Raw genomic sequence first — 25,334 nt, 5'->3', positions numbered from 1 at the left:
TAGGCCTTAAAATAGATATAATAAAAAAAGAATAATCTTAAAATAAGCTTTTCAACGAGTTGATTGTCAATTGGGGATGTTTTATTCAGATGAATCTGATAACTGAAGTACCGTACAACTGCAGCCATTCATTCAGCAGTCTCTGCCTTAACACACTAGCATTTAGAGCTTGCTATATGAAAAGAATAATCCACAACTGTGTCAGTTCAACACTCGCTGAAGAGCATCTTAAAAATATGACCTGATAACCAGATAAATGCGTAATGCGCCACTTGACATTGGAAAGTTAGATGGGCTGGTTTGTGGCAATGATGTCTTGTTCTATCAAAGAGAAAGCGCCACTTGAGATCGCAGGCATTGAGATGATTCCTCTTTGGTCTGTAAATCGCTTTGATCTCGCCTATGCAGTGAATGCAGTTCTCAGAAAATGCCATGGCTTTACAAATATTGACGCCTCAGTGTTTGGGAATCATTTAAATAGGTCTTATTCAATGATTCAATATGCTCAATTTCACCCTAAAAGAAAAAAGACTAAAGGCCTTTGGGGGGAAATGAGAACATTTCATTTAGATGTCTCATTACACCGGTGTTCGTTGTTGGAACTAATGTCTTACTAAATTACAAATTTTCCACTTAATTTAGATGCACTACCCTTCTGATAAATCTCCAATCACCGGTGTCTTTTCATTTACCTCTTCATTTGTTTCAGTGTTTTTCTCTCGCTCTCTTACCTGATTCTTCATTATTCTTGCGTTCGTTTTCAGAGTCGATGAGGGAGAGAAGAGGCTTGCTATCAATGAGTTTTTAATGTTTTATCATGCTTAACAAGGCTGCATTTCTTTGATTAAGAATTGTCAAACAATAGTGTGTGCATATGTGAGAGTATACATATGCAAATATACAAATATAAAAATGACTCTCATATCAAGTCACATGCTCAGGTGTGATTTTTTTTCAGACTTCAACAGTGTAAAAATCTTGATGGTTCTGTGGGTCTCATCTATCCAAGCTGATCTTTATTTTGTATTTTCTATTGGATTCAAGTAAGGTGATTGGCAGGGCAATACTCCAGCTTTATTTTCTTTTTGATTTTTGAAAGTATTTGAGAGTTTCCTTGGCTGTGTTTTGGATTATTGTCTTGCTGAAATCACCGCCTTTCTACACCTCCCTTTCTTCATGTGTTCAATACTTTTTATGTGTCCTTTTATTTTATTACACATAACTTAATTTGTGAACTAATTAGTGTTGTTTTCTTTTCATATATGTATTTCTTTGGCTGTTATTAACATTTGGTGAAAATGTCAAGTCAACAGCACCTTTAGAAATATGCTCTCAGAGAAAAATGATGATGTGTTGAATACTTGTTTCCCCCGCTGTATGTAGATGGATGAATGGATGGATGAATGGATGGATGGATGGATGGATGGGTAGATAGATAGATAGATAGATAGATAGATAGATAGATAGATAGATAGATAGATAGATAGATAGATAGATAGATAGATAGATAGATAGATAGATAGATAGATAGATAGATAGATAGATAGATAGATAAATAGATAGCAAAGGTACTGTATAATATAGATATTAAAACTAGGAACATACAGTTGGCAGTTAATGTGACCTTCTTCCACCATCATATAGCATCAGAGACCATATAGTAATCTGTCCTACAGTCGTTAAAGGAGAAACTCAAATTACTGCTAAACAAAGCATTACACACTTGAAGGTAAATCACACTTGAAGCATTTTAATGTTAAAGTCTCTCTCTTACTTTTTTGTCGTTCAGCCTTATCTTGACCAAAATCCTCTGTTTGTTAAAGCACTTAATGCAAGGAAATAATTTAAATGCTGCTTCTAAAGTGACATTTTGGAATTAGAAACTGCTTCAGAACAATTGAATGCTTACATATACGATATCCGCCAGTTACTGTACACTCTCAGAAATAAAGGTACACGATCTGTCACTGGGGTGGTATCTTTTTGAAAGGTACAAATTTCTACCTAAAAGATCCATATTAATACCTCAAGGGTATATATTAGTACCTAAAAAGTACAAAAGTGTTACTCTTAAAGTTTGTAGGTAAATATATATATTCTTTTGGGATACCAACATGGACCCTTCAAGTAGAAATGTGTACCTTTTGAAAAGATACTACCAAAGTGACAGCTCTCGTACCTTTACTTCTGAACTCAGTTTCTCCCTGCAAAATCTCACAAAACCATTGCACATTGTCGGTCAGGGGTGGTGCCAGGGGGGAAATTTAGGAAAATTCTAAGGGCCCATGCCATTTTGGGCGCCCCGAGATACTATTATACACCCACCAGACCCCAACCCCAAACCCAAGACCCCCCTTGTCCGCGACAACCTCAACCCCACTAACCCACTTCTGATTCACCCACCAATCTTCACTTACTTCCACTTTCATCCTTGAAATATGTTGTTAGACTTAGAATTGTTAGACTTTGCTGCAATTTTACAGGATTTTACTGAAAAAACATCAAAATACCATATACATTCTTTACAGCTCACTACTGTGATATTTTATACTATAGCATTGTGGGTCATTTGAAAACATTTACAGTAACTTACTGCATATTAGGAATTTACGGTATTCTACTGTAATCAGAGTAATTAAGTACTGCTACTGTACAAAAATGAAACAGTAAATGAAAAAACTTACTTGTCTGGAATTTAATAAATTCCATACTGAATACTTAAAATAAATGTACTGTAAAAATTTCAAACTGAAAAAATGTAATGTGAAAAGGGGCATTATACGAAAATGGAAGTTGTGGTAAGGCTCTGCTACTGTAAAACACATTTACAAGTAAGTTACTGTAAAGAGGCAGCTGCGGTAAGTTTCTAGAAACAATGCTGCCAGTAAGTTACCACAAAATACTATGTCAAACAGTGTAGTCTCTCTAAAATACAGATTTTCTAGTTTAAATGCACTACCCTTCTGATAACTCTTCAATCACCATTTGTTTCAACGTTCTCTTTCTCTTACCCGATTCTTCATCAGTTTTGTGTTCGTTTTTCGAGTCGGTACCTTTATTTCTGAGAGTGTGTGACACGATGAAAATAATAATGCTTCAGTGTTTGAGAATCATTTAAAAAGTCCTCCTGGAATGATTCATCGAGCTCATTTTCCCCCTGCAAAATCTCACTAAACCATTGCACACTGAAGGTCAGGGGCACCGCCAGGGGGGAAAATAGGACAATTCTAAGGCCCCATGCCATTTTGGGACCCCCAGAGATACTATTATGGGCCCAGCAGATCCCAAACCCAATCCCAGGACCCCCCTCCCTCCGGCACAAGACCCCCCTTGTCCACAACAACCTCAACCCAACTAACCCACTCCCGCTTCACCCACCAATCTTCACTTACTTCAACTTTCATCCTCGAAATATTTTGCTAGACCTTGTTGCAATTTACAAGATTTTACTGCAAAAACACCAAGCCCAATACCACATGCATTCTTTACAGCTCACTACTGTAACATGCACTGCATTGTGGGTCATTAGAAAACATTTACAGTAACTTACTGCATAATAGGAATTTACGGTGTTCTACTGTAATCAGGGTACTGTAGGGAAAATAAAACAGTAAATGAAAAAACAGTCACTTGTTTGGAATTTATTTAATTCAATACTGAATACTAAAAATAATTGTTTTTTTTAATGCCAGTGAAAATGTAAATAAATTACAGTAGAAGGACTGTAAAAGTTTTATACTGAAAAAAATCTAATGTGAAAAGGGGCATTGTATCATAAAAAGAAGTTGCGGTAAGGCTCTGCTACTGTAAAACACATTTACAGGTAAGTTACTGTAAAGAGGCATCTGCGGTAACTTTCTAGCAACAGGGCTGCCAGTAAGTTACCGCAAAAATACAATGTCAAACAGTGGAGTCTCGCTAAAATACAGATTTTTTTACAGTTTAAATGCACTACCCTTCTGATAAATCTTCAATCACCTCTGTGTCGCCGTTTGTTTCAACATTCTTTCTCTCTCTTTCTCTCTCTTACCTGATTCTTCATCAGTCTTGTGTTCGTTTTCGGAGTCAGTGAGAGTGAGGACTGAGTGGTCCGGGCTGGACAGGCAGGAGCTGCGGCGGGACTTAAGTGGTTGTCTGCTCCACAGCTGCACGGCCCGCTCTGGGGTCATCACACCCTCGGGGTCTGAATCAGCGTCAGATACGGCATTCAGAGAGTATCTGTCCTGCAGCAGGCTTATATCTGAACAGTAAACACTGGATGGCGGAGGAGGCTCACACATGCCCAGATCAGCCAAGGCAAAGCTCCCTGAAATGAGAATAGAAGTATTAATGCATGAAAACAAGTGTCTGAAGCCACAATGAATTCCAGACTACTAAAAGAGCTCGATCTGTCTGACTCACTGAGAACTGGTATTGCAATATTACATAATGACAACACAATCGTCATTCTAGCAATCTTCATTTTATGTGTAAGTTAATTGAAGCTCTGTATTGTGCCAGTCATTTTCATTCAGTGAGGCAGTGAAAGGAATGAGTTGAAAGTGTGGTAAGGATGAATAAAGACTACAGGCTGAATTTAAAGCTAGAAGAACAATGAAACATTGCAAACCCTTTTTATTCTGAAGTAAATTGATTGCGGGAAAAAGCTTTCTACATACTGTGGAAACTACAGTGGATCAAAATGGAGATTTTCTGTATTGTTTTTTTACGTTTTATTAATAAAACTAAAATAATAGTTTCAATACTACTACTACTAATACTAATACTACTAATAATTATCATTATTTTTATTATTTTTATTATTATTATTGTTATTATTACTATTATTATTATTATTTATTATTATTATTATTATTATTATTATTATTATTATTATTATTATTATTATTATTATTATCATCTATGTTGTTATATGCACTGCAAAATCCAGTAAATATTACGAAGCAATGGTGTTGACAAAATATATAATTTTATAATAATAAATAAATATATATAAATATAAGTAATACATAAATATTTAAGATAAAAAAGGTTTTAAAGAGCATGGCAAACATTTATATTCAGTCATATATATCCTTCTACTTGTATTTAATTTCCATAATATTCCACAAAGGCAATAAACACATTGTCAAAAACTCCTGATTTAAGACATATTTTCTCCTTGTTTTCCCCACATACAATGTGGGCATACAATATTTTTTTTTTTTTATAAATATAAAAAAACTGCAGATTTAAAGTAAATAAATAATTAACAATAATAAAAATAAACAAATAAATTTTTTATACATTTTATACGTAATTATGCACAATAGTTAGATAATAAAAAGTAGTTTGAAAAAATGTTTGAAAAAAATGCACATAATAACATTATAATATTGCATACAATATTGCTTAAGTATATATAGAGTATTTGTGTGTATAAAGAAACATATGAGAGTCAGATATTTTACAGCTTTCTAAAACGCTTACTTTATAGTGATGTTGTTAAACGATCGATATTTAATGACTTCATAAGCAGCTAAATCATTATGCTGATGTGCTTTGGATCCAGCTGCTCACCAGGCTTAGGAAAACTTTTGCAAGAGCAACCAATTGAACATTTGCATTTTGCACAAATATAGGAGGAAAGCACAGATGAGCACAACATAATAATTAAAGGGAAGTTCACTAAGTTGCACTGTTCATTTTTTTCACTATCAGGCCATCAAAAAGGTAACGTTTTTCTTCAGTAAATCATTAAAGAAAATTTTTAGCTGAAACCATAATCCAATGTGATTCATAAAACGGAAGTCAATGTTTATTAGCAATTAAGAGGCAAAATGAAATGAATATATGTGGATCAACTCAATTTGCTGAGGCTGTGGATTAAAGGTAATAAAGTTGTAAATAATATTTAGCTTCTTACAAAAACCAATATATACATATTTATTTTGCTTAATAAGACCTGGTTTGAGTCCCGGCTGGTTCAGTTGGCAATTTTGCGTGGAGTTTGCATGTTCTTCCCATGTTTGAATGGATGTGAGTGTGTATGGGTTTTTACCAGTACTAGGTTGTGGCTGAAAGAACATCCATTGTGTAAAACATACGCTGGAATAGTTGGTAGTTCATTCCACTATGGCAATGCCTGATAAATAAGGGACTAAGCAAAAGAAAAATGTATGAATAAAAACCGTAATGTATCACCAGGAGCCATGGGTTTTAATTTAGTTTTGCACGTTTGTGCTTTTTCACTTTCAAAGTAAAAATGACTTGACTTTTATGAATCATCAAGCAACAGTTTCAGCTAAAAAAAATAAAAAAAACTTTAATGTTTTACTGAAGAAAAAAAGTCATCTTAAATGCCCTGAGATAGAGCAATCTTTATTTTGGGTGAACTCTTCCTTTAAAAGGGGTTGAGCAAACACAATAGAGTCACACAGGGATTTAATAGGAGGTTTTGAGGGTTGGATTCTGGTCCTGCACCAAACACATACCTACAGTATGCAGTGCGTACCTGACAGGTAATAACCAACTGCAACCGGGGCCAGCTCCACGTAAGCTGTGAGTGAGAACAACACGTCCCGCCATCATTTAATAATAAAAACTCGCAACACAATGCAAAAGTTGCACCGCACACAACAAACCTGCTCCAAATAACAGAAACTCTTGGCTGTTTTCATGTGTGGAAAAGTCATGGGGAGCACTCGGCTTCCCTGCTGTTGTCTGTCTACTCCAAAGGGAAAAAATCTTCCAAGGTGTAAATTTGAGATAGTGTCTAACTTAACAGCCAGAAGGCATTCTAAAGAAAAAGAAAATCTCCCAGAAGAGCCCACTTCATAGAAAAAAAGAGCCCAAAATTCTGCTTCCTCTAGCGTGTTATATGTTTAGATACTATTTCCCCACTTTCCTCAGACACCCTGGATGGGCAGGACACTGCAGGTGAATAAGGTAATAAAAAAATGAACTAAAAGTTTTTACCATACATTCCTGGTTGACTGATTGCATGAAGAATTGCGAACTTTTTTGTAGTATAAGTTGTTGAAATTGTTACATTTAAATATGCAATTTTAAAGGGAACAGTATTTCATTGAATAGAGTTACTTTTTAACAAAAGTTCAGGAAAGTTCACCACGCCTCACATCATACCTGTCAACACTGCTGTTTTTCCCCAAGAGTCTCCCGTAGTTCAGACCCATCTCCCGCTACTCTCCCATTTTTGTTATTTCTCCCGGAAACACCTGTAATTTCACCCCATCCTTGTTCCTCAGCTTTTTGGTTCAGTCTGTAACACCCCCAGGTCACCAACTTTGGTATAGTATCCGATCGGAGCGGCCTCCCAAAACCTGGTCCATAGTACAGTTACTAACACCACAGTACACCCGGAGGAAATCCACGCGAAGGCAGGGAGAACATGCAAACTCCACAGAAACACCAACTAAGCCGAGGTTCGAACCAGCAACCCAGCGACCTTCTTGCTGTGAGGAGACAGCACTACCTACTGCACCACTGCCTCGCCCCTCTTTTGATCCATACATCTCTAAAATATAGTCTAGCCAAGCGTGTGGCATGGTCCATGCTGGTGAAATATTCACTATAGATGAGCATCATAGGTATGAAAATTCTTTTCACTTTTTGGACATACTAGTCAAACGTTTTGATAGAAGGAATTTTGGGAATCTCCTTGTATTGCCACATAATTACTGAAAACTTTTTTTGTAGAATGAATGTTGCATATTATCAAGCAAGTTATTTGTGAGCATATCCCTTGATACAGTACAGTACACACATTCAAAATGCAGGTACAATGGTAAAATTCCTCTCTGTGTCTCAAGCAGTGTACATTTTTACAGCAAACTTTGATTTAGTCTTAGTCTTAATCTTTTGACCAAATTTTCATTTTAGTTTAGTCATATTTTAGTCTTTTAAATCATTTTAGTTTTAGTGTAGTTTTAGTCAACAACATTTTATAAGATTTTAGTTGACTAAAGCCCCGGTCAGAACAAACAATTTTTATTGTCGGTTATGAAAGTCACTATGTCAGATCATGCATTTTTTTTCTTGATAAAATCTTTACTTGTCGTGGGTAGCAAATGTGCCAGACTACACGTTTCTTCACGATCAGTCATGATGTCTACAACAAGTGTTATTTCCCAAAGCACTCACATTACTATAATAATAAATATATTTTTTATCTCATTTTCAATTTGTTTGTTTTTTAAATCTTATTTTAATCTCAATAAACACTGATGCTTGCAGACAACTGATAGCTAGGCTACATTATTTAAAGGCGCTCATTAGGATAGGATTAAACTTATAAGTCCTTTTTAAGACAGAGACAGACAGACAGACAGACAGACAGACAGACAGACAGACAGACAGACAGACAGACAGACAGACAGACAGACAGACAGACAGATAGATAGATAGATAGATAGATAGATAGATAGATAGATAGATAGATAGATAGATAGATAGATAGATAGATAGATAGATATGCGCTTATAGCTTATTCCGCGCTCAAGCGCGTGCAAAAATCTCGCATCGGCTAAAGTTATTATTATGAGTGCGTCGGGGGAAAATAAAACATTTTAATAATTTGTTAGTAAAATAGTGCAGCATTATTTTCAGTCAGTGGCTGAAAATATTAAGATTGCCGACGCTGCATGCATTTCTTTCCGTAAAGTAGCCAGTTCATTGGTGACACGCTATTTCACGGAGGCTGCATGAAAGAAAGGCATCTTGTTTATTTTCTTTACTTTACAAATATGCAACTTTGATGTTATTGAGTGTACATATATTTCTATGGTCATATAGACCAGATTCTATTATTGTATAAGTGGAGGCATTATTTTACTGTGGTAAAGTAGAGCATTTCTTATCAAGTTAATGCTTTATAGTTTAGTAATTAAATTTCATAATTATAAAATAAATTTAAAGAATATTTTAACACTTTTAATTATTCAGGATTATTTATTTCACCAAGGGTAATTTCAAAGGAACATTAATTTTTTGTAAACTTTTAAACTGCCTAATTTGTGTGTAAACGCCTGATGCAAAAAGCTTTTTTAGGTCTGCAAAATAGATCATGTAATTTGAAATATTTATCTTTTTTCTGCAAGTTTTCTGCAAACATATAATCTAAAATTACTTAAAAACTTAAAACTGGCAGTGTGTCTCACAAATAAAGTGTTTATTAAATGAAAAATCAGGTGTATATAGCGGCATTCATGGTGCATTCAAAGCTTCAGAAAATGGCTCATAAAAAAAGGACAAGGACGTAAGTAAATGCTTTTTACAAGTTGCAATCAAAAATGACGATAATATGGTGCATTGGAGGGTATAAGCAGGCAATCCGTAAGAACAGGTTGATGCAGGTACGTTATACCACTTATTTATCACACAGCTTATACCCACTTCTAAATCCCCTCTGATACGCATCATTTAGTAGCGTCCTGCAGTAACCAAAATCATGACAGTCCACCACATCCAGTCATATGTGAATAAATGTCACAGTGATGAAACAGTGAATACCATGTCACCGGCTTGCAATGAATATATTCGATGATTGCGCATGTGCCCGGTCCGTCTCCCACACCCCAGTAATTTGAATCAGTATATAATAACAAAAACAATACCTTACAAATAAAAAGAAGCAGGTTTTACGATCAGACATTTCTCAAACCAGTGAACCCACTTTAAACTTCTCAGTCCAAGAATCCAGTAAACGAATGCATTCAAATAAGTTCAAAACATCTCAAATACAGAGAAAGTTTTTAGATTTTGTGTGTTATCAGAAAATAAGTAGGCTATCATCTGAATGATCAATGGGCACGTATGATTTACAGTCCAGTCTGTTCTGTAACGTTAGTACACAGAGTCAGCGTTTAATTTTTTTTGCACATTATTTTGACAATACATGAGGCTCACCCAGTTTTTCTGATGCACACACAGCCTCTTTCCAGGCTACGCTACATGCTTTTTAATATTAAGATATTTGCTTTGAACTCTATATTTTCTTGCCATGGGTTTCTTAATAAACAATCCCTTGCCTGAACTTGTCGCGAGAGAGACGGATTAATGAAAGCACACAAGCAGCAAGGAAAAATCATATGCTCAGACATAATCTTTAAAATAATGACATATGTCAATAATAACATATAAAAGAATAATGAATAACATTTGAGGTGATGCACTTCAAAACAAGTCTATATATAGTGCTATATAACACTTTCCACTATAAACACCTTAATATTTTAGAAAAGATAGTTAAACCTTGTAGAGCCAATGATTGATTATAGAGGTAAAGTTGGTTTTATATTCGGATATTTAGACATTCTCCTAATAACATAATTTCAGAAAAGTATTCTTTGCGAATTGTAAATAGAGAAATCATATTAGCAGCCAATGACTATCAAAGTACAACATTGTTCACAGTGAATTAGATGGTGTAAATGTTGTTTTGAAATTATACTTGCATGCTAATTCTGATCGAATATTGAAAGTAACATGGTAAACAATTAAGGGACTTCTAAATGAACGAATGTGTGAATATAAAACCAACTTTAGTAATATTTTCCATAAAACGTTTTATTAGTCAACAAAAATGTCACTATATTTGTATTATAGTTGTCATCATCATCATTTAATTTTATTTAGTTTTTGTATAGTTTTTGTCAGTAGAAGCCTGTTTGGTTTATGACGAAAATTTTACATGAACACTGGTCTCAAGTCCATCTACGTACGTTGCGAGCTACTAAACAAACTAGTAACACCAGGAAAGCCGTCCATACAGAGGTAAGTGGTCAGCTGGTAAGGGCGAAAAGGAACACGTATCGTTCGTTTTAAAAGTGAAATGCAGCCATACGTACTTCAAAATGAGTTTTCAGAATGAGCCTATATGTGTTAGACAAATTGACAAAGTGCAACAAAACAAATGCTTAAGTGTATTTTTGGGTGCTTTCTTTATATTAAACTTGAAAATCAATTTATGAAAAGCTAAGAAGGGCAAAATCTGAAAACTGGCAGGTGCATGAAAAAACCCTGCTTTTGCCTGCAGTGTCTCGCCTTAAAGTGAATATCCCTTTTCAGCAGGTGCTAAAATCAGACAGAGTGGCAAGGTCATTTGTTGAGGGAGGGGTTACCATGGCAACATTGCATTTCTAGCATGCCGTCAGGTACAGTGAAGCGTTTCAGCGAAATGCATGAAAATCTCCCTTCTCCTCAATCATCTGTTTTCAGGCCTCCGACTCGCCCTGATTGACAAAGAGCCCTGCTGTGATGCAGATGCAAATGTTAACACAGCCCGCTAAAACTGTGAGGTCCCATCAAAACATTCCAGGATTCAGAAAAACAAGACATGCTGTTTCAAATCCCCGGTGATTTGAAATGTTCACATCTTCATGCTCCCACAGCTAAAGGGATGCTTCTCAAGTCCTAAGTGTACGGTGAGAACTATCAGCACATATCAACAGCTCTAGCAGGGTGAAGCCATTTTTGATGTTAATATTCAGATATGCAGAATATACGAGCCGATTTAGTAGAACATGAACTACTGTTAAAATGCTTTCAGATGACGAAAGAAAGAAAGAAAGAAAGAAAGAAAGAAAGAAAGAAAGAAAGAAAGAAAGAAAGAAAGAAAGAAAGAAAGAAAGAATATAGCCAAAAAATGTGGGTTATAAACGTACTGTATGGACTGATGTAAAATAAAACATGTATGTATGTGTGTGTGTTTGTGTGTGTGTGTGTGTGTGTGTGTGTGTGTGTGTGTGTGTGTGTGTGTGTGTGAGACTTTTTTAGTAAACAGTGTGTGTCTACTTATTGTGTTGTATTTTTGTTATTGTGGGGACCAAATGTCCCAAAAAGTATAGCAATATTAGTACATTTTGACCTAGGAAAATCAGCTTATAATTTACACTTATACAAAATATATTATTTTTTGAAAACACTATGTGTATATGAAGTTCCATTGCCAATTGCAGATATACACCATTGTGATCCTTGTCGCATCGGCAACCTGCTCACAAAAAATACACACTTAGGCCCCACTTACACAAATTTGTCTTAGTTTTTAACTGGCATTTTAGAACGAAAACCTTCCACCTCCACAAAGGCGTTTTACCTAGCATTTCTGAAAAGATCTCTGTCCCCACCATACCACTGAAAAAGCACATCACGTGACCACAGACACACATAGTCATGCGCTGCGGCGTATGCGCGCGTCTGAGCTCCAGCAGTCAGCGGGTGCTTTGAGCACAAAACTCCAGAGAGCAGTGCGCTTCGGACAGTTCATCAAGGATGTACGGATGGATCGCGTCTCACTATAGTCGCTAAATATTAATCTTGTCTTCATGTAACAACTTTTCAGTCTTTTGAATCTATCAGGTAACGTGTCACAACAGCAGTACACTGCTTCAATCTTTCACTTTCACGCTTGTACTTAGTTATTTTAGGGAAACCTCAAACACTGTTGGTTGGTTCCTGTTGGTTGTGCACCTTTTTTATCAACCAAGGTTGTCGACACCATTATAACGACATAGATCACCTATTCAAGCCAGAGTCCCACAGAAAATTGATTGACAGGTCGTAATTTGTGTGAAACGTATTTTTATTTATTAATGATTTGGTTATGGATAAAACAAAGACCATGCGAGTCAGGTAGATCAAACGGTAGGCTAAAAAATGTATTTGTTATAAATAAATTAATTATTCATAAGCCACCTACGACGGTGATGCCATCAACCATCGCAATGTTTCACATTAGACATTGTACAATGCCAAATTGGTTGACATGGCCCAACCCTAAAAGATAGCTGTACTGTACAAATGTGTGTGTAAAATAAAAGATACTTTATTGCATTAATATCATGTTAGAGAATAAATTTTCCAGTCAAGTTGAATTACTTGAATATGCGCATAAGATGTGATTCAGGCTGTTAATGGGAGATATGTCACGCATTTGTGCCGTCTGGCGGAAATTTCCTTATATTTGTGTATTTGCACTGACTTTGTATTTTATGAATGAATGTTCGGAAGTGAAGTAAAAACATTCTTATGCTCATGTTAGTAGGGCGTAGTGGACATTGTAGGGACCCTGTAATTCTGAACAAGGTTCAGGCATGAAACTCACATCTATCAAGCTTATCTGAAAGCAGTGTGGTACAAGAACAGGAACTTAGAAACACTGATGAAATGTTCACTTAATTATCATTAAATGACCTGGCAGTGACAAATAGCTTTGGTTTTAGGTTTGATGTCATTACATAAATGTTTAAGTTAAGATATTTTAACTGTTATAATAAGTTAAAAGAATAGTTATGTAAAAACACCTCAGTTGTTTAAAGTGTTCAGAACCTTTAAAATAAAAGTGCGCAATGACTACATTTGAATTCATTATTGTATTTTGCATATAAGAATGTATTTAATTACAATAATTGATCACAATTATTATCCCTGCATTTGCGTGGGTTTCCTCCGGGTGCTCTGGTTTCCCCCAGAGTCCAAAGACATGCTTTATAGGTGAATGAGTGTGTGTGTGTGGATGTTTCCCAGGGATGGGTTGCGGCTGGAACTACATTCGCTGCATAAAAACGTGCTGCATAAGTTGGCAGTTCATTCCGTTGTAACAACCCCAAATTAATAAAGGGACTAAGCCGACAAGAAAATGAATAAATGAATGCATGATTGCAATTATTCACTGTTTAAAAAAAAATTATTTAGACAGACAGACAGACAGACAGACAGACATATAGATAGATAGATAGATAGATAGATAGATAGATAGATAGATAGATAGATAGATAGATAGATAGATAGATAGATAGATAGATAGATAGATAGATAGATAGATAGATAGATAGATAGATAGAGCATGAATGGGCTTTCCCTCCACTTCCTACTGGAGCAACAAATCTTCTCTCACAGACAAGTCAAATAATCGTGGTGTAAATGATCCTTTCTAGAAAGCTAGCCCTTTACAATGAAGCCTATATTACTTTATAAATGTCAGCCTATTTCAATATATCCTCCAACCTTTCTGAATTCCATCCTAGACGCATTGGTAGACGAGCATTATTGTCTATGTTGCACTTCTTTCTTTTTTGTGTGTAGCCAAGCAGTCGTGTTTTCCATCTCCAGAGATCAATACCATCAGGGTACAGAGGATGCAGTCAGCATACCCTGAATAATGTCAGCCCGCTTGACTGAACCGTTGAGAAGAAAATAGCTGCTGTGGAACAGAGAGCTTCCTGGGATTCCTCTGGACTCAGCGTGGGCCGGTTGGGTCATTTTGTTGTATATTGCTCAGTGCTTGAGCCGACTGTGTAACGGCTGTTTTGTCGTCTGGGTTTCTTATTCATGAGAGATTCTCTGGCTGGCTCTCCTCTTTAAAGGCCTGTGATGAAATTAGGGCATTTTATCCTTTTGTTATGCCACTATTATTATTTACCCCCTTCCTTTTGCTTGACTTTCAAATGCACAGCAGCCATTAAGACCGCAGCTGCTGTGTGTATTGCAGCATGTTCTTTCTGGAACCAGGAACCTTTTATACAGGTGTGTGCTTAACAGTAGTTAAATATTTAATCTGAAAACAAATTTATTTTTCAACCTCGCCGATAAGCTAGTTTTTGTTAGTTTAAAACTAATATTTGAGATGAGTGGGGCAGAACTGAGTTAGGGGATTTGTGCTCTGAATTTCACCCATCCGAGTGCACAAAAACAGCATTGAGCAGTCAGCACACACACACACATGCTGTTAAAACGCACATGGAGCAGTTGGGAACCAATCGCTATGGTGTCCTGGGAACAATTAGGGGATGGGGACACCTCAGCCATGGGTATTGGAGGTGAAATAGAGCACTGTTCATTCACTTACCCCACCTAGTACTAGGAATCAACCCTCATATTCTGGGTTACAAGTATGACTCTCTAACCATTAGGCCACAACTGCCCATTAAATGGAGAAGTACCACACTGCCCTCGAGTCTCACAGAACAGCTCCAGGAGAATAAAAAGAAGAGAGATGACTGCTAAAAAGAGAGAACCCGATATGGGATGGGAACTGTGTTACATTAATGGCAAAACATGGGAGGAAGAAGGCTCATGCTGTTGGAGAGCCCTTGCAGCTGGTTAAAATTTGTTGTACCAGTGGGTATAAGGAATAAGCAGAGTCTGGAGTAATAAACGCTTAAAGCTGGTGCTGGAGGTGTTTGCTGGGGTAATGGATAGACTAGCTAACATCAACCAGAATTTGGGGGGGAGACTGCTATCTGTGGAGGGAGCAGCAGTCATGATGATTTGCCAGAGGCCAAGGCCTGCTGCCATCCACCTTGATAGGGAGGAGAAAAGAGAGCTGTGAATGAGGTCTTGCTTGAATACATGAAAAAAGCTTGGTCATCAGAAGAAGGGAAGTGAAAATCTATCCATACATCGAGAGGCATCTATTGCTGCCACAAGAAACATTACGTTAGGATCTCTCAACTGGGTAGGAACTTTACAGTATCTTTTTTTGTGTATCAGTATCTCTATCTCACTACAGTGATTGGTCTAATCAGTAACAATGATGAGACTGCCTACAGGGTGGAGATACAGCATCTGACAACGTGGTGTACATACAATAATTTGCTCCATAACACTACTAAGACTGAGGAGCTCATTGTGGGCTTCAAGAAAGAACAAACAGGCTCACATGATCCCATCCACATCAATGGGATAACCGTTGAGCCTGTCTCGTCCTTCATGTTCCTAGCGACCCACATCTCAAAGGATCTGTCCTGGACCACTAACACCTCCAGCCTGGTCAAGAAGGCTCACCAGTGCCTCTATTTTTAAGGCAACTGAAGAGGAACCAGCTGTCGTCAGCTGCCTTTGTGAACTTCTATCACTGTGTCATTGAGAGCATCCTGACCAACTGTGTCAGAGTCGTATGGAAGCTGCTCTGTTAATGACCGTAAGGCACTGCAGCAGGTGGTGAAAACTACCCAACGCATCACATGGACCCCACTTCCAGCCATTGAGGACATCCAGTAGAAAAACTGTTGGTGCTAAGTACACATTATTCTTAAGGACTCCTCTTACCCTGCTCATAGGCTGTTTTCTATCCTGCCTTTCGGCAGATGCTTCACATTCCTCCAAACTGAGAAACCAACAGACTGAGGAACAGCTTTTTCCTAACAGCTTTTTTTAACTGTCCCCCTTTTGAACTCTGCCCCCACTGACCAACCACTGACCCTTTTGCCCCCCTCATACACCCTCACACTCTCTTCATAATACTCCCTATAATCACTGCACTATTTAATATTTGCATATTTAAAAATTGCACATATGTATTGCACTACATTGCACTGATTAATTCAATTAGTTTTGAATAGTACATACCCACTGTACATATACATTTGTAACTATGTTCATATCTATCTGCACACTTCTGATTATTAACAGCAACCTGTATATTTATCAATCTTTTTTTAATCACTGTTCATAGCTAATACAACCTGTATATAATGTTCACAGTACATCAATCTGTAAATAGTATCCATAGTTTTTCTATAATTGCACTTTTTAGTTTATAGCTTTATCCTGCACTTGCTGCTATTGCACTCCTGTTTAGACCTAAACTATATTTAGTTGCCTTGTACTTGTACATGTGTAATGTCAATAAAGTTGAATCCAATCTCATTTAATCTTCTGGTCCTCCAAATTTGAGTATTATTGAATGATCTGGGTATTAAACTAGTCTTGAGTCACACAGAGGAGCTCCGAAAAGGGGGGGAAACTAAAATAGTAAACCAGAAAATAATAGGTCTGGAACACTTTAGCAAAGGAGCTCACAAGTTCAGTCCTGGAGGACTAGTGTTCTGCAGAACTAAATACTTGAAGAAGCTAATCAAGGTCTTAAGTACACATGAAAGGCAGGTGAGTTGAGGCAAGTTTGGGCTAAACTCTGCAGCTCACCAGCCCTCCAAGATCTAGTTTAGTGACCTCTGCTTTATCCTCACTTCCACCATTGTGCAAAATGGTTTTAAGAAAAATCAAGTACATTTCCAGCTATGTTTTCATGCGAGTCTGGTGTGACGTAAATGACGATAAACATTTCTCGGCCCAGAGTTCTAGACATGGTTACACAACCATACAAGTAGAGCGTGAGTGCGTGATACATCACCACTTTGTTTCACCAGTTTCTCCATAGCTGGCTAAGAGGAATGCACAATTTTTATTACAATTTTTTTATAAACAGAATAAAAATAACAACTGGCACATTTGTTTTACATTCCATGGAACTCAATTATTAGCACTGCAGTTGAAGAAAACGAAACAGATCAACATGGAATCAATCAAATAAGTAAAGAGAACCATCTGGCCCCATAGTGAAAATGTGGCTTTTGTGCTAGTCTTTGATTTGGTTAAGCAGCAATTTACATAAGAGGCTGTCACATAATTATGCTTTATTATTTGATTATAAAATTAAGTTACTTTACTTTTTGTACTATAAATTGTAAAGTTTTTGTTTTCCGTTCTAGTGTTTCTACCTCCTTCCCTCCACATAAATTCTGAAGCCTGGAACATGCTGTTGGAGAGCCCTCACCACTGGAGGAAATTTGCATTGCCAACAATCATATGAGAATAATCAGTGTCTGCCACCATGGTGGTGATGGTGATGATGCAGGAGTATCCTGCCGGAGGGACAGACAGATTCTTTGCCAACTGCCAGAACATGGAGGCGTGGCTGGTGTCCACAGAATGGTGGAGTCACCACTGTTTGCCAGAGGCTAAGCAACAGAGAGAGTGAGGGAACAGGGGGTTCACTGCCAGGGTCCCTGCTAGCCCAGAGGGGTTGGCCATAAGTAGATGTGGAGTAAAAGGGGAGATAAACAGGGCGTCCACATAGAGTCTTCCTGTGCCGCCACCAAATAAATGAGGGTCTCTCAGCTGCTCTGCTCATTTTGAATCTCTCTCTAATCTGACAGTTCAGTTCATGGAGTTCTTGCTAATGATCTGATTTTCTGAATCAATTGTGAACTAAGGTAAACATTCCAAAACATACTGAGCTCTGAGTCCCGCAATCACTGCAAAGTAAACCACTGACTTAGTAAACATATACTCTACAGTATAATCCATTGATCAATACAGTCAATACAATATCTTCTTGAACTTTACTGTGTGCATTTTTGACACTCGTTTGAACAATATTATTTATACAATTTCAGGATTTTTTTATAGATTACATATTTGTTTATTTATAGCAAATAAACATTTGAAAAACAGTACTCAAACTAAACCTCTGAGATATTACTGAGATGTTCAAGAACAGTACTGTATCTTCTGTGTATGCATATGGTTTTTAAAAATTGTCAGTACATTGCTAAAGATTATAGTGTAGATTTATACGACAGTTCAATCACCATGACCAAAGGTGTGATTTCAGTGACAGACCACTGTCCATTTTAATAAATTCTAATTCAATCCTTCTTTGTTGCATTCTAATTATAAAATACTTACAAACATATTCATGAATTTAGAAAAAAAAAGCATTTGAAATGTGGCTTGCTTCTGTGTTTGAAACAAATAGCTGCCATTCTTTTCTTTTGTGCAGTGGATGTTTTTGTTTTGTTTTTGTTTTTTTTTAATGCAAAACATTGAACCCATTCAATTGCATAACAAATGTCCAATCTAATGGACTGCAGGTTTAAATGAGGTGAAATGCTCTAGAAGTAAAAGAAAGGATGAGCTGACGTGATGTCCTTTGGAGTGGAATGTCATTTGCGTAGCGCAAGCTCTGTGATTGGTCGGCTTGGTAGCGCTGACGAGTCTAGGCGGGATCGAGAACCACGCGAATGGCGCGAGCCTGATGGAGCGATTGTTTACAAGTGTGGAGTCCCGTGAAAGAGCTCCGAATGGAAAGTTTTATTTTGTGTTTACCTCATAGTTAAAGTTGCTGCACGTCCGCCGGTTCCTGCCTCAAAATGATCGAGTCTGAGCCACTTGTACATCCCGGAAGCGTTCAGAAAGAACAAAACACAGGCAAAGAAACTCGACACAGAGGAACCTTAACACCTCACTGCCAACTAGCATTTTGGAAGTGTTTATGCAGACCAACAGAGACAGCGTGCACAGCATAAATGCACAGCTACGCGTGTTGCATGCGCCGTTGGTTACGCCGTTCACTTGATGCAGAAGTATAATCAAGGCTTTACTGTGAGGTGACAGCACTACCTACTGCGCCACCGCATCGCCCTAGTTTATTATTTTGGCTTTATTTTTACCTATACTTTTAACACTGTTGCACTATAATCCAAGGTTTTTCTCTTGTCCTCAGATCAAACATGGCATCTTGGACACATTAAATCAAATTTGAAATTGTTTATTAAAGTAACTGGATCACATTTACTACGCCATTCCTTTTTTTAGGAACAAACAGAAATAGAAAAAAAAAACATTGGCCTTTCTTGAACATGCATGTAGATAATCAGGCTTTCAGGAGGCTTATATTAGACAAGTTACAAGGCACCATTTTCCCCTAATAACAGAACCAATTTTCATTGCCAGGCTAATTTGCAAGGCTTATGAACCCCTGGATACTTGCATTAGAGCCCATTAGGGTCTGGAGGGGGCAAGAAATTAGGGTTTACTCCACTGGCTTACCATTTGCCTTGCACAAATGAGCCAACTTAAAAACTCTGAGAGTATAGGTGCTGGATGTGACTAAGAGACTAATAGGCTGCCTTAGATGCAAGGAGAACATCAAAATGCCAAAGCGGTTTTCCTTTCTTCCCCCCAGAAAACCCATTTCCTTTCAACAAACAGCAAAAGTCTAAACTTTTAAAGCTCAAAATATTGTAATCACCTTTCCTTCCATTTCTAGATTTTCATTTTTGAGTAAACAAATTTATTTGGTTAGAAGAAATGGCGGAGTAAAACGATAATGCTTGAAAATTCTTGCTAAAAAGAAATTAACATAATTAGCCATCATGAAGACTAACAGTTTGGCTTTAAACAAAATTCTAAATCAAGGGCACCTCTGTCCTTGGTGTTGCTCAAAAAACCAAATAGTAAATCTCTAAGATAGGCTGAGATGAGGTAAGATGCTCTCTGGCATAGTTTGTAGCAAACCTGCCCTTGAGCCCAGGCTTCACTAGATAACCATATCAAAGCCACACACTGACAGGGGACAGATAAACAGCAAGAGTCTGAAACAGGGAAAAAAGGTCTTTTTTTATCCCTATAGAAGACAGTATAAGGTGTTCCTCAGGGAGCAGTGCTGTGTCCTTTTTTTAAAGTACAAAATACAAAATAAATAATACACCCTGACAGATTTTCATAAGACCACCATTCAGGGTTGACATGTGTCTAGAAAATATATTTTCCATTCAACCATTTCACTAATATAGCAGATATGTACACTACACCACGAATCCTGGCCTATAAAATCCAGAGTTTAGCTTTAACCCCAATTAAACGCTAATCAAACGGGATCATTAAAAACCACAGATAAAGAGGCTGGAGCTGAACTCTGCAGCGCATTGGCCCTCCAGGGCAAGAACTGTAGAACCCTGAAGAACCCCAATACCACAGTATAGTCTAATCCTTCTCCGGGTGCACTGTAAAAAATCCAAATTGAAAAATGTTGAAATTACTTGTTTTTTGGTTTGGTGTTAGTTTGACAAAAAAAAAAAAAAAACTGTAAAAATGTCTGTACACCTACATTTTACATAGTTACTTTAATCTAACTCATTAAGATAAACATATTAGTTTTGTGAGCAAAACTTTGCAAGTTCACCAAAAAAAAGCTTCAGCAAACTCTTTACTTTAAGTTAAGTTAATCTCATTGGGGCAGAGCTGTAGAAAAACTTTTAATATGAATTTACATCTCACATTTACCTAGTTTGCTCTACAAAAGGAAATGCTTAACGCATGTGAACTGTAATTTGTATTTAACTGTATGTATGTGTGTGTGTGTGTGTGTGTGTGTGTGTGTGTGTGTGTGTGTGTGTGTGTGCGTGTGTGTGTGTGTGCGTGTGTGTGTGTGTATATACATACATATATATATTAGGGCTGTGAAAACGTGATTAATCTGACTATTTTGGTAATTAATCCTGATTTATCACAAAACGTCGTATTTATTACAGAAATAAAAACAGGCATTTAAGTGTCATTTGAATTTCAGAGCAATCAATGCCAATAACAAACAAAAATGATTTCCATGTTGGATTCTAAGTGGACTACAAACACACACACACACACACACAGATAACGCGTGCAGTACAGCGGACCCGGTGAGCGAGGGATCCCTTCAGATTCATTAACAAGTACAATCGCATTCATCAAATTTGCTTAAACTAAGCATTCTGAAGTATGGCTGTATTTTTCAATCAAGGCTTCTGTCACAGTAATGTGAAGCAAATGCGTGAGGGCTCATGGAGGTAGCTTAAAGGCAGAGAATAGAGCTATCTTTGACTTCATCTTTCACTTTCACTACAGTACATTTACATGGACATCAACACTCCGCTTCTATGATTAAGATAATACTGATTAGGAACCTACCATGTAAGCAGCAATTTTTGAGTCCCGAAATGTGGAGGTTTTTCTTTCCGTTTGCCATGAGGTAGAAAATTTCATTAAAACATCCTAAACGTAAATATGCTGAATGAGAGTGAACTGCTGAACTGCTGTTAAAGTCTAAAGATTAAAAATGAAACACCCGAAATTGCATGAAACTCTGGAGGAAACACAGGATAGCCTGGTGATGCGACATTAATTGTTTTATGTTGAAACTTTTCTTCTAAAAGCGCGTACTTGGTCTTCTTAAAATTTCTTTGCGGTTTGCGAATGAAAGTAAGAACCGTGAAAGAGCGGGTGGGTGTAGCAGATGAAAGTGAAGACTGGGGTGTTTGCTCACTATTCTGCTGCCCAAGGTGGCTGCCTAGGTTGCCTCTATGTATGCACCGTCCCTGAACACACATCGGCCACATCAGGAATTAAAAAAAAAAATGCTACTGCCCTATATGCGTTATTTTTTTTTTATGCGTTAAATATTTAAAATTAATCAAGTGCGTTAACACGCCATTTTGAGGGCCCTAAATTTGCCCCTAATTTGATAAATCAAATGTATTTGATACATAATTTTAATCAACTCAGTAAAATCTCGTAATAATTAAATGACAAATCAAATGCTCAAACTACCAGTTTCTGATTACACACACAGGTGAAAGCTCATGATGGACTGATTACCAGGACTATAAAGTCACCTTATTCACACAGACTCTTTGCTGAGTCTTGTTTTTCCATTTGTAACAAAGCATTTTTTCCTGTTTGTCCTGCCATGTTTTAATTCCTGTCTTGTTTACCGTTATTGTTGGTTGCCTCCTGTCCTGTTTCTAATTCTGTGTCTAATAAATGTTTTGTTAACATTTGTCACCGTTTTTTCAATTGAACTATGTTTGCATGGTCTGATGATGTTTTATTTCTTAGTACCAATTTCTATAAAATATTGGTAACACTTTAGAATAACTATCCGTTTTAACTAGTTAATAGACCATTAATAAATTGTTAGTTAACAAGTTATTAATGACTTGTTAAATAAAAGTTAATAGTTTGTTAATTATTTAGAACTGTGCCTTATAGATGGCTAATGGATAACTTACAAGCTGTTAGTTAACAAGTTGTAAATGACTTCTTAACTGTATTTTAATGATTTATAACAATACCTAATAAATTAGTAATAGATCATGAACAAGCGGTTAGTAAATAACTTAATAAAGACTTTTTAAGTATCAGTTAATAGTGTATATATGTTATTGGGACGTTATTCTAAAGTTGCAGCTATTTTTCATTTATTTCATTTTATTAACTGTTCGTAAATGAGGAATAGTTGCAACTTTAGAATATCGTCCCAATAACATGCTTAAGCTAATAACTAACGCTTAACTAGTTTATTTTATATAGAAATATATAGTTTTTTTTTTTTGTTTTTTTTTGGCTTCAAGTTTTAAGTTACAGTGTGGATTAGACCAGTGTTCTGTAGAGTTTAGTTAAAAAGCAGTTATAACCCACTTATCTAGAAGATTCTAGTGAGCCTTAGCCTACTGTATATTAGCCTACTGTATAATCAGGTGTAATATTTATTTTAGAGAGAAACTTTGCAGGACAGTGGCCCTCCAGGAAATGGGTTGGACAACTCTGACCTACACTACAAAACAGCTGTGCATAATTCAGTTCCTTGAGCCCAACCTTCCTGTTAAGCTTCACATAAACACCATATATACTGAGAACGTTATTTTTATATTGGGGCAAGGTTGCATGAATTAGTAAAATATTTTCATAATTATGCTTTTCCTGAGGTTCAGTTTGCAGTTCACTGATTCATCTGTGGCTAATTGTTTGCCTCTCCGTAAATTTAGCACCTTCAGTTCACAGCTGCTAACAATATCCTTCTGTTCTCAGATTTAGAAAGCATATGGCTGACTAAATCATATTTACCATTTCACAGGGTGACATTAGTTCTTCAGTTAACGTCATAATGTATTTAAAATTTAAACAGCTAAAATGTTTGTACATTAAGTTCCAAGCATGTCTCGTTTCTCAAGAACAACACAACCCAACAGACATGTTCAGTGGCATGAAAACGACCAATTATGTAGCTTTAGAGTTTATTTAAAAGTGCAGAAAAGGACAACAAATGAGTAATTAATGCAGCACATTGTTGACATTATATTTAAGTGTTATCAATGTATAAATAAACATCCAAAAATAGGTAAACCTTCTTCTCAAATATGCTGTGCACATGCATACACAACAGCACTATGTACTATAGGGTATAGTCTGCATGGATAATCCCAAGGTGTAGCCAGTAGTAAAGTGAGAGTTTTGTGTGGTTCAAACCCTTGATGTTGTTATACATTATTTTGATGCAGTTTGAAAACTAAATTAAACAGCTTTTTACAATTTTCCCTCTGTATTTTTCTGTATTATAAGTGATACAGAATACTGTAGAGCAAGATTTGATATAATGCAGTCATAAAGTCGTATTTACAAGAGAACAAAATACAGCCTGCACAATCTTGACCAACACAAAGCAGCTTAGCTTACATGTTACAGTGATGTATGAGGGCACATCATACATCACTATAAATATGACAGCAGATTATGTATCTTTTTTTTAGCCCACAGACTACCAGATTGTCATAGAAATGCAGGCAAGGAAGCGGGAATGGAGAGAATTTAACCCTCTATATATTTCCTTATAATAAATAATTTAGTTGTTTGAAATTATTTAATTGTTGTTAAATATTATAAGCTTTAACACAAAACTTATACATACAGTACTTTCCAACAACTGATATTCCAACAGCTTTCATTTATTCCATTCTTTTTCCTGAATATTATCGAAAACAAAAATAATATTTTATTATCATGTATAAAGCATAGAGTGAATATATATATATATATATATATATATATATATATATATATATATATATATATATATATATTTCCTCCAGTAAATATTATAACAAATAAACAACAAGCCTAATATATCCAAATGCAGATGCATCAGAATACAGTAGCTAACAATGTTTATATATTATACTATATACACCACACTACACCTGTCTTATCTGAGCTAACTTAATTTAACTTTCTCCATGACTGCTCTTAACAAATGTCCAGTCTGCATCATTCTCATGGTCACTAAAACCATCTCATCCTCACTTTCATCTGCAGGAAGAGCCAATTCTGTCCTTTGCTTCTTTAACACATGGTGGCACTCGCTAATACACTGTTCTCTGTACTTATTTCTAATCAAAAGTATTGCCAATAAATTGTGATTTTATCCATAATTAAAATCCAATTAACACATGACTAATCAACATCATATAAGTTGCATTCATGTTGTTATTGTTACATCTTAAAAGATAACAGCTGACCTTGCTAGCTAGCTACCTCATTGCAATATTGCACGTTCCACTATTCCCATTTGGCAACACATACATTTGATCAATTTACAAAAAATGGATTTGATAAAACTTTGTTTGAGTTGTGAATATGTCATCATAACTTACTGGAGGTGATGTTTCAGATTTTTTTGTGGATCTGACTGGAGTCTTTTAATTGACGTTTTTATTTGCATTCAGCAACAACTCACAAATAATGCCAGTCTGTCAGAAATCGCGCCACAGAAAAACACAGCACATCATGTGACTTAGCCAAAACACATCGTTGGCTACACTAAGGTCTTCTCTTTCCAACAACAAAAAAATAGAATGTTGGTTTTAAAGAAACAGTGGCAGGAAAATTAACATACATATCATGTTGCCATAGGGCAACACCATGCAGTAGAGGGTTAAGTACAGGATACTTTAATA

The 25,334-nt window shown here is 36.4% G+C and overlaps 1 protein-coding gene across 10 annotated transcripts in view; it reads right to left on the bottom strand.

Annotated features, from left to right (window-relative positions):
- tenm2b (teneurin transmembrane protein 2b) overlaps positions 1–25,334 on the bottom strand; it is a 576,016-nt gene that overhangs the window by 404,878 nt on the left and 145,804 nt on the right. For 5 of the 10 annotated variants that reach the window (XM_068216114.2, XM_068216117.2, XM_068216118.2 and 2 more), the window contains exons 3-4: positions 6,494–6,538; positions 4,031–4,306 (exon numbers count right to left, since the gene is read on the bottom strand). In XM_068216114.2, coding sequence (XP_068072215.2) covers positions 4,031–4,306; positions 6,494–6,538 — 321 coding nt within the window. The remainder of the gene's footprint in view (positions 1–4,030; positions 4,307–6,493; positions 6,539–25,334) is intronic. The other 5 variants (XM_068216115.2, XM_073936046.1, XM_073936047.1 and 2 more) reach the window with 1 other exon arrangement.

Source organism: Danio rerio, chromosome 21 (assembly GCF_049306965.1).
Source record: "Danio rerio strain Tuebingen ecotype United States chromosome 21, GRCz12tu, whole genome shotgun sequence".
In the NCBI taxonomy this organism is placed as follows: Eukaryota; Metazoa; Chordata; class Actinopteri; order Cypriniformes; family Danionidae; genus Danio; species Danio rerio.
The sequence above is the reverse complement of the archived record's forward strand: the minus strand, read 5'-3'. Positions and strand labels throughout refer to the sequence as shown.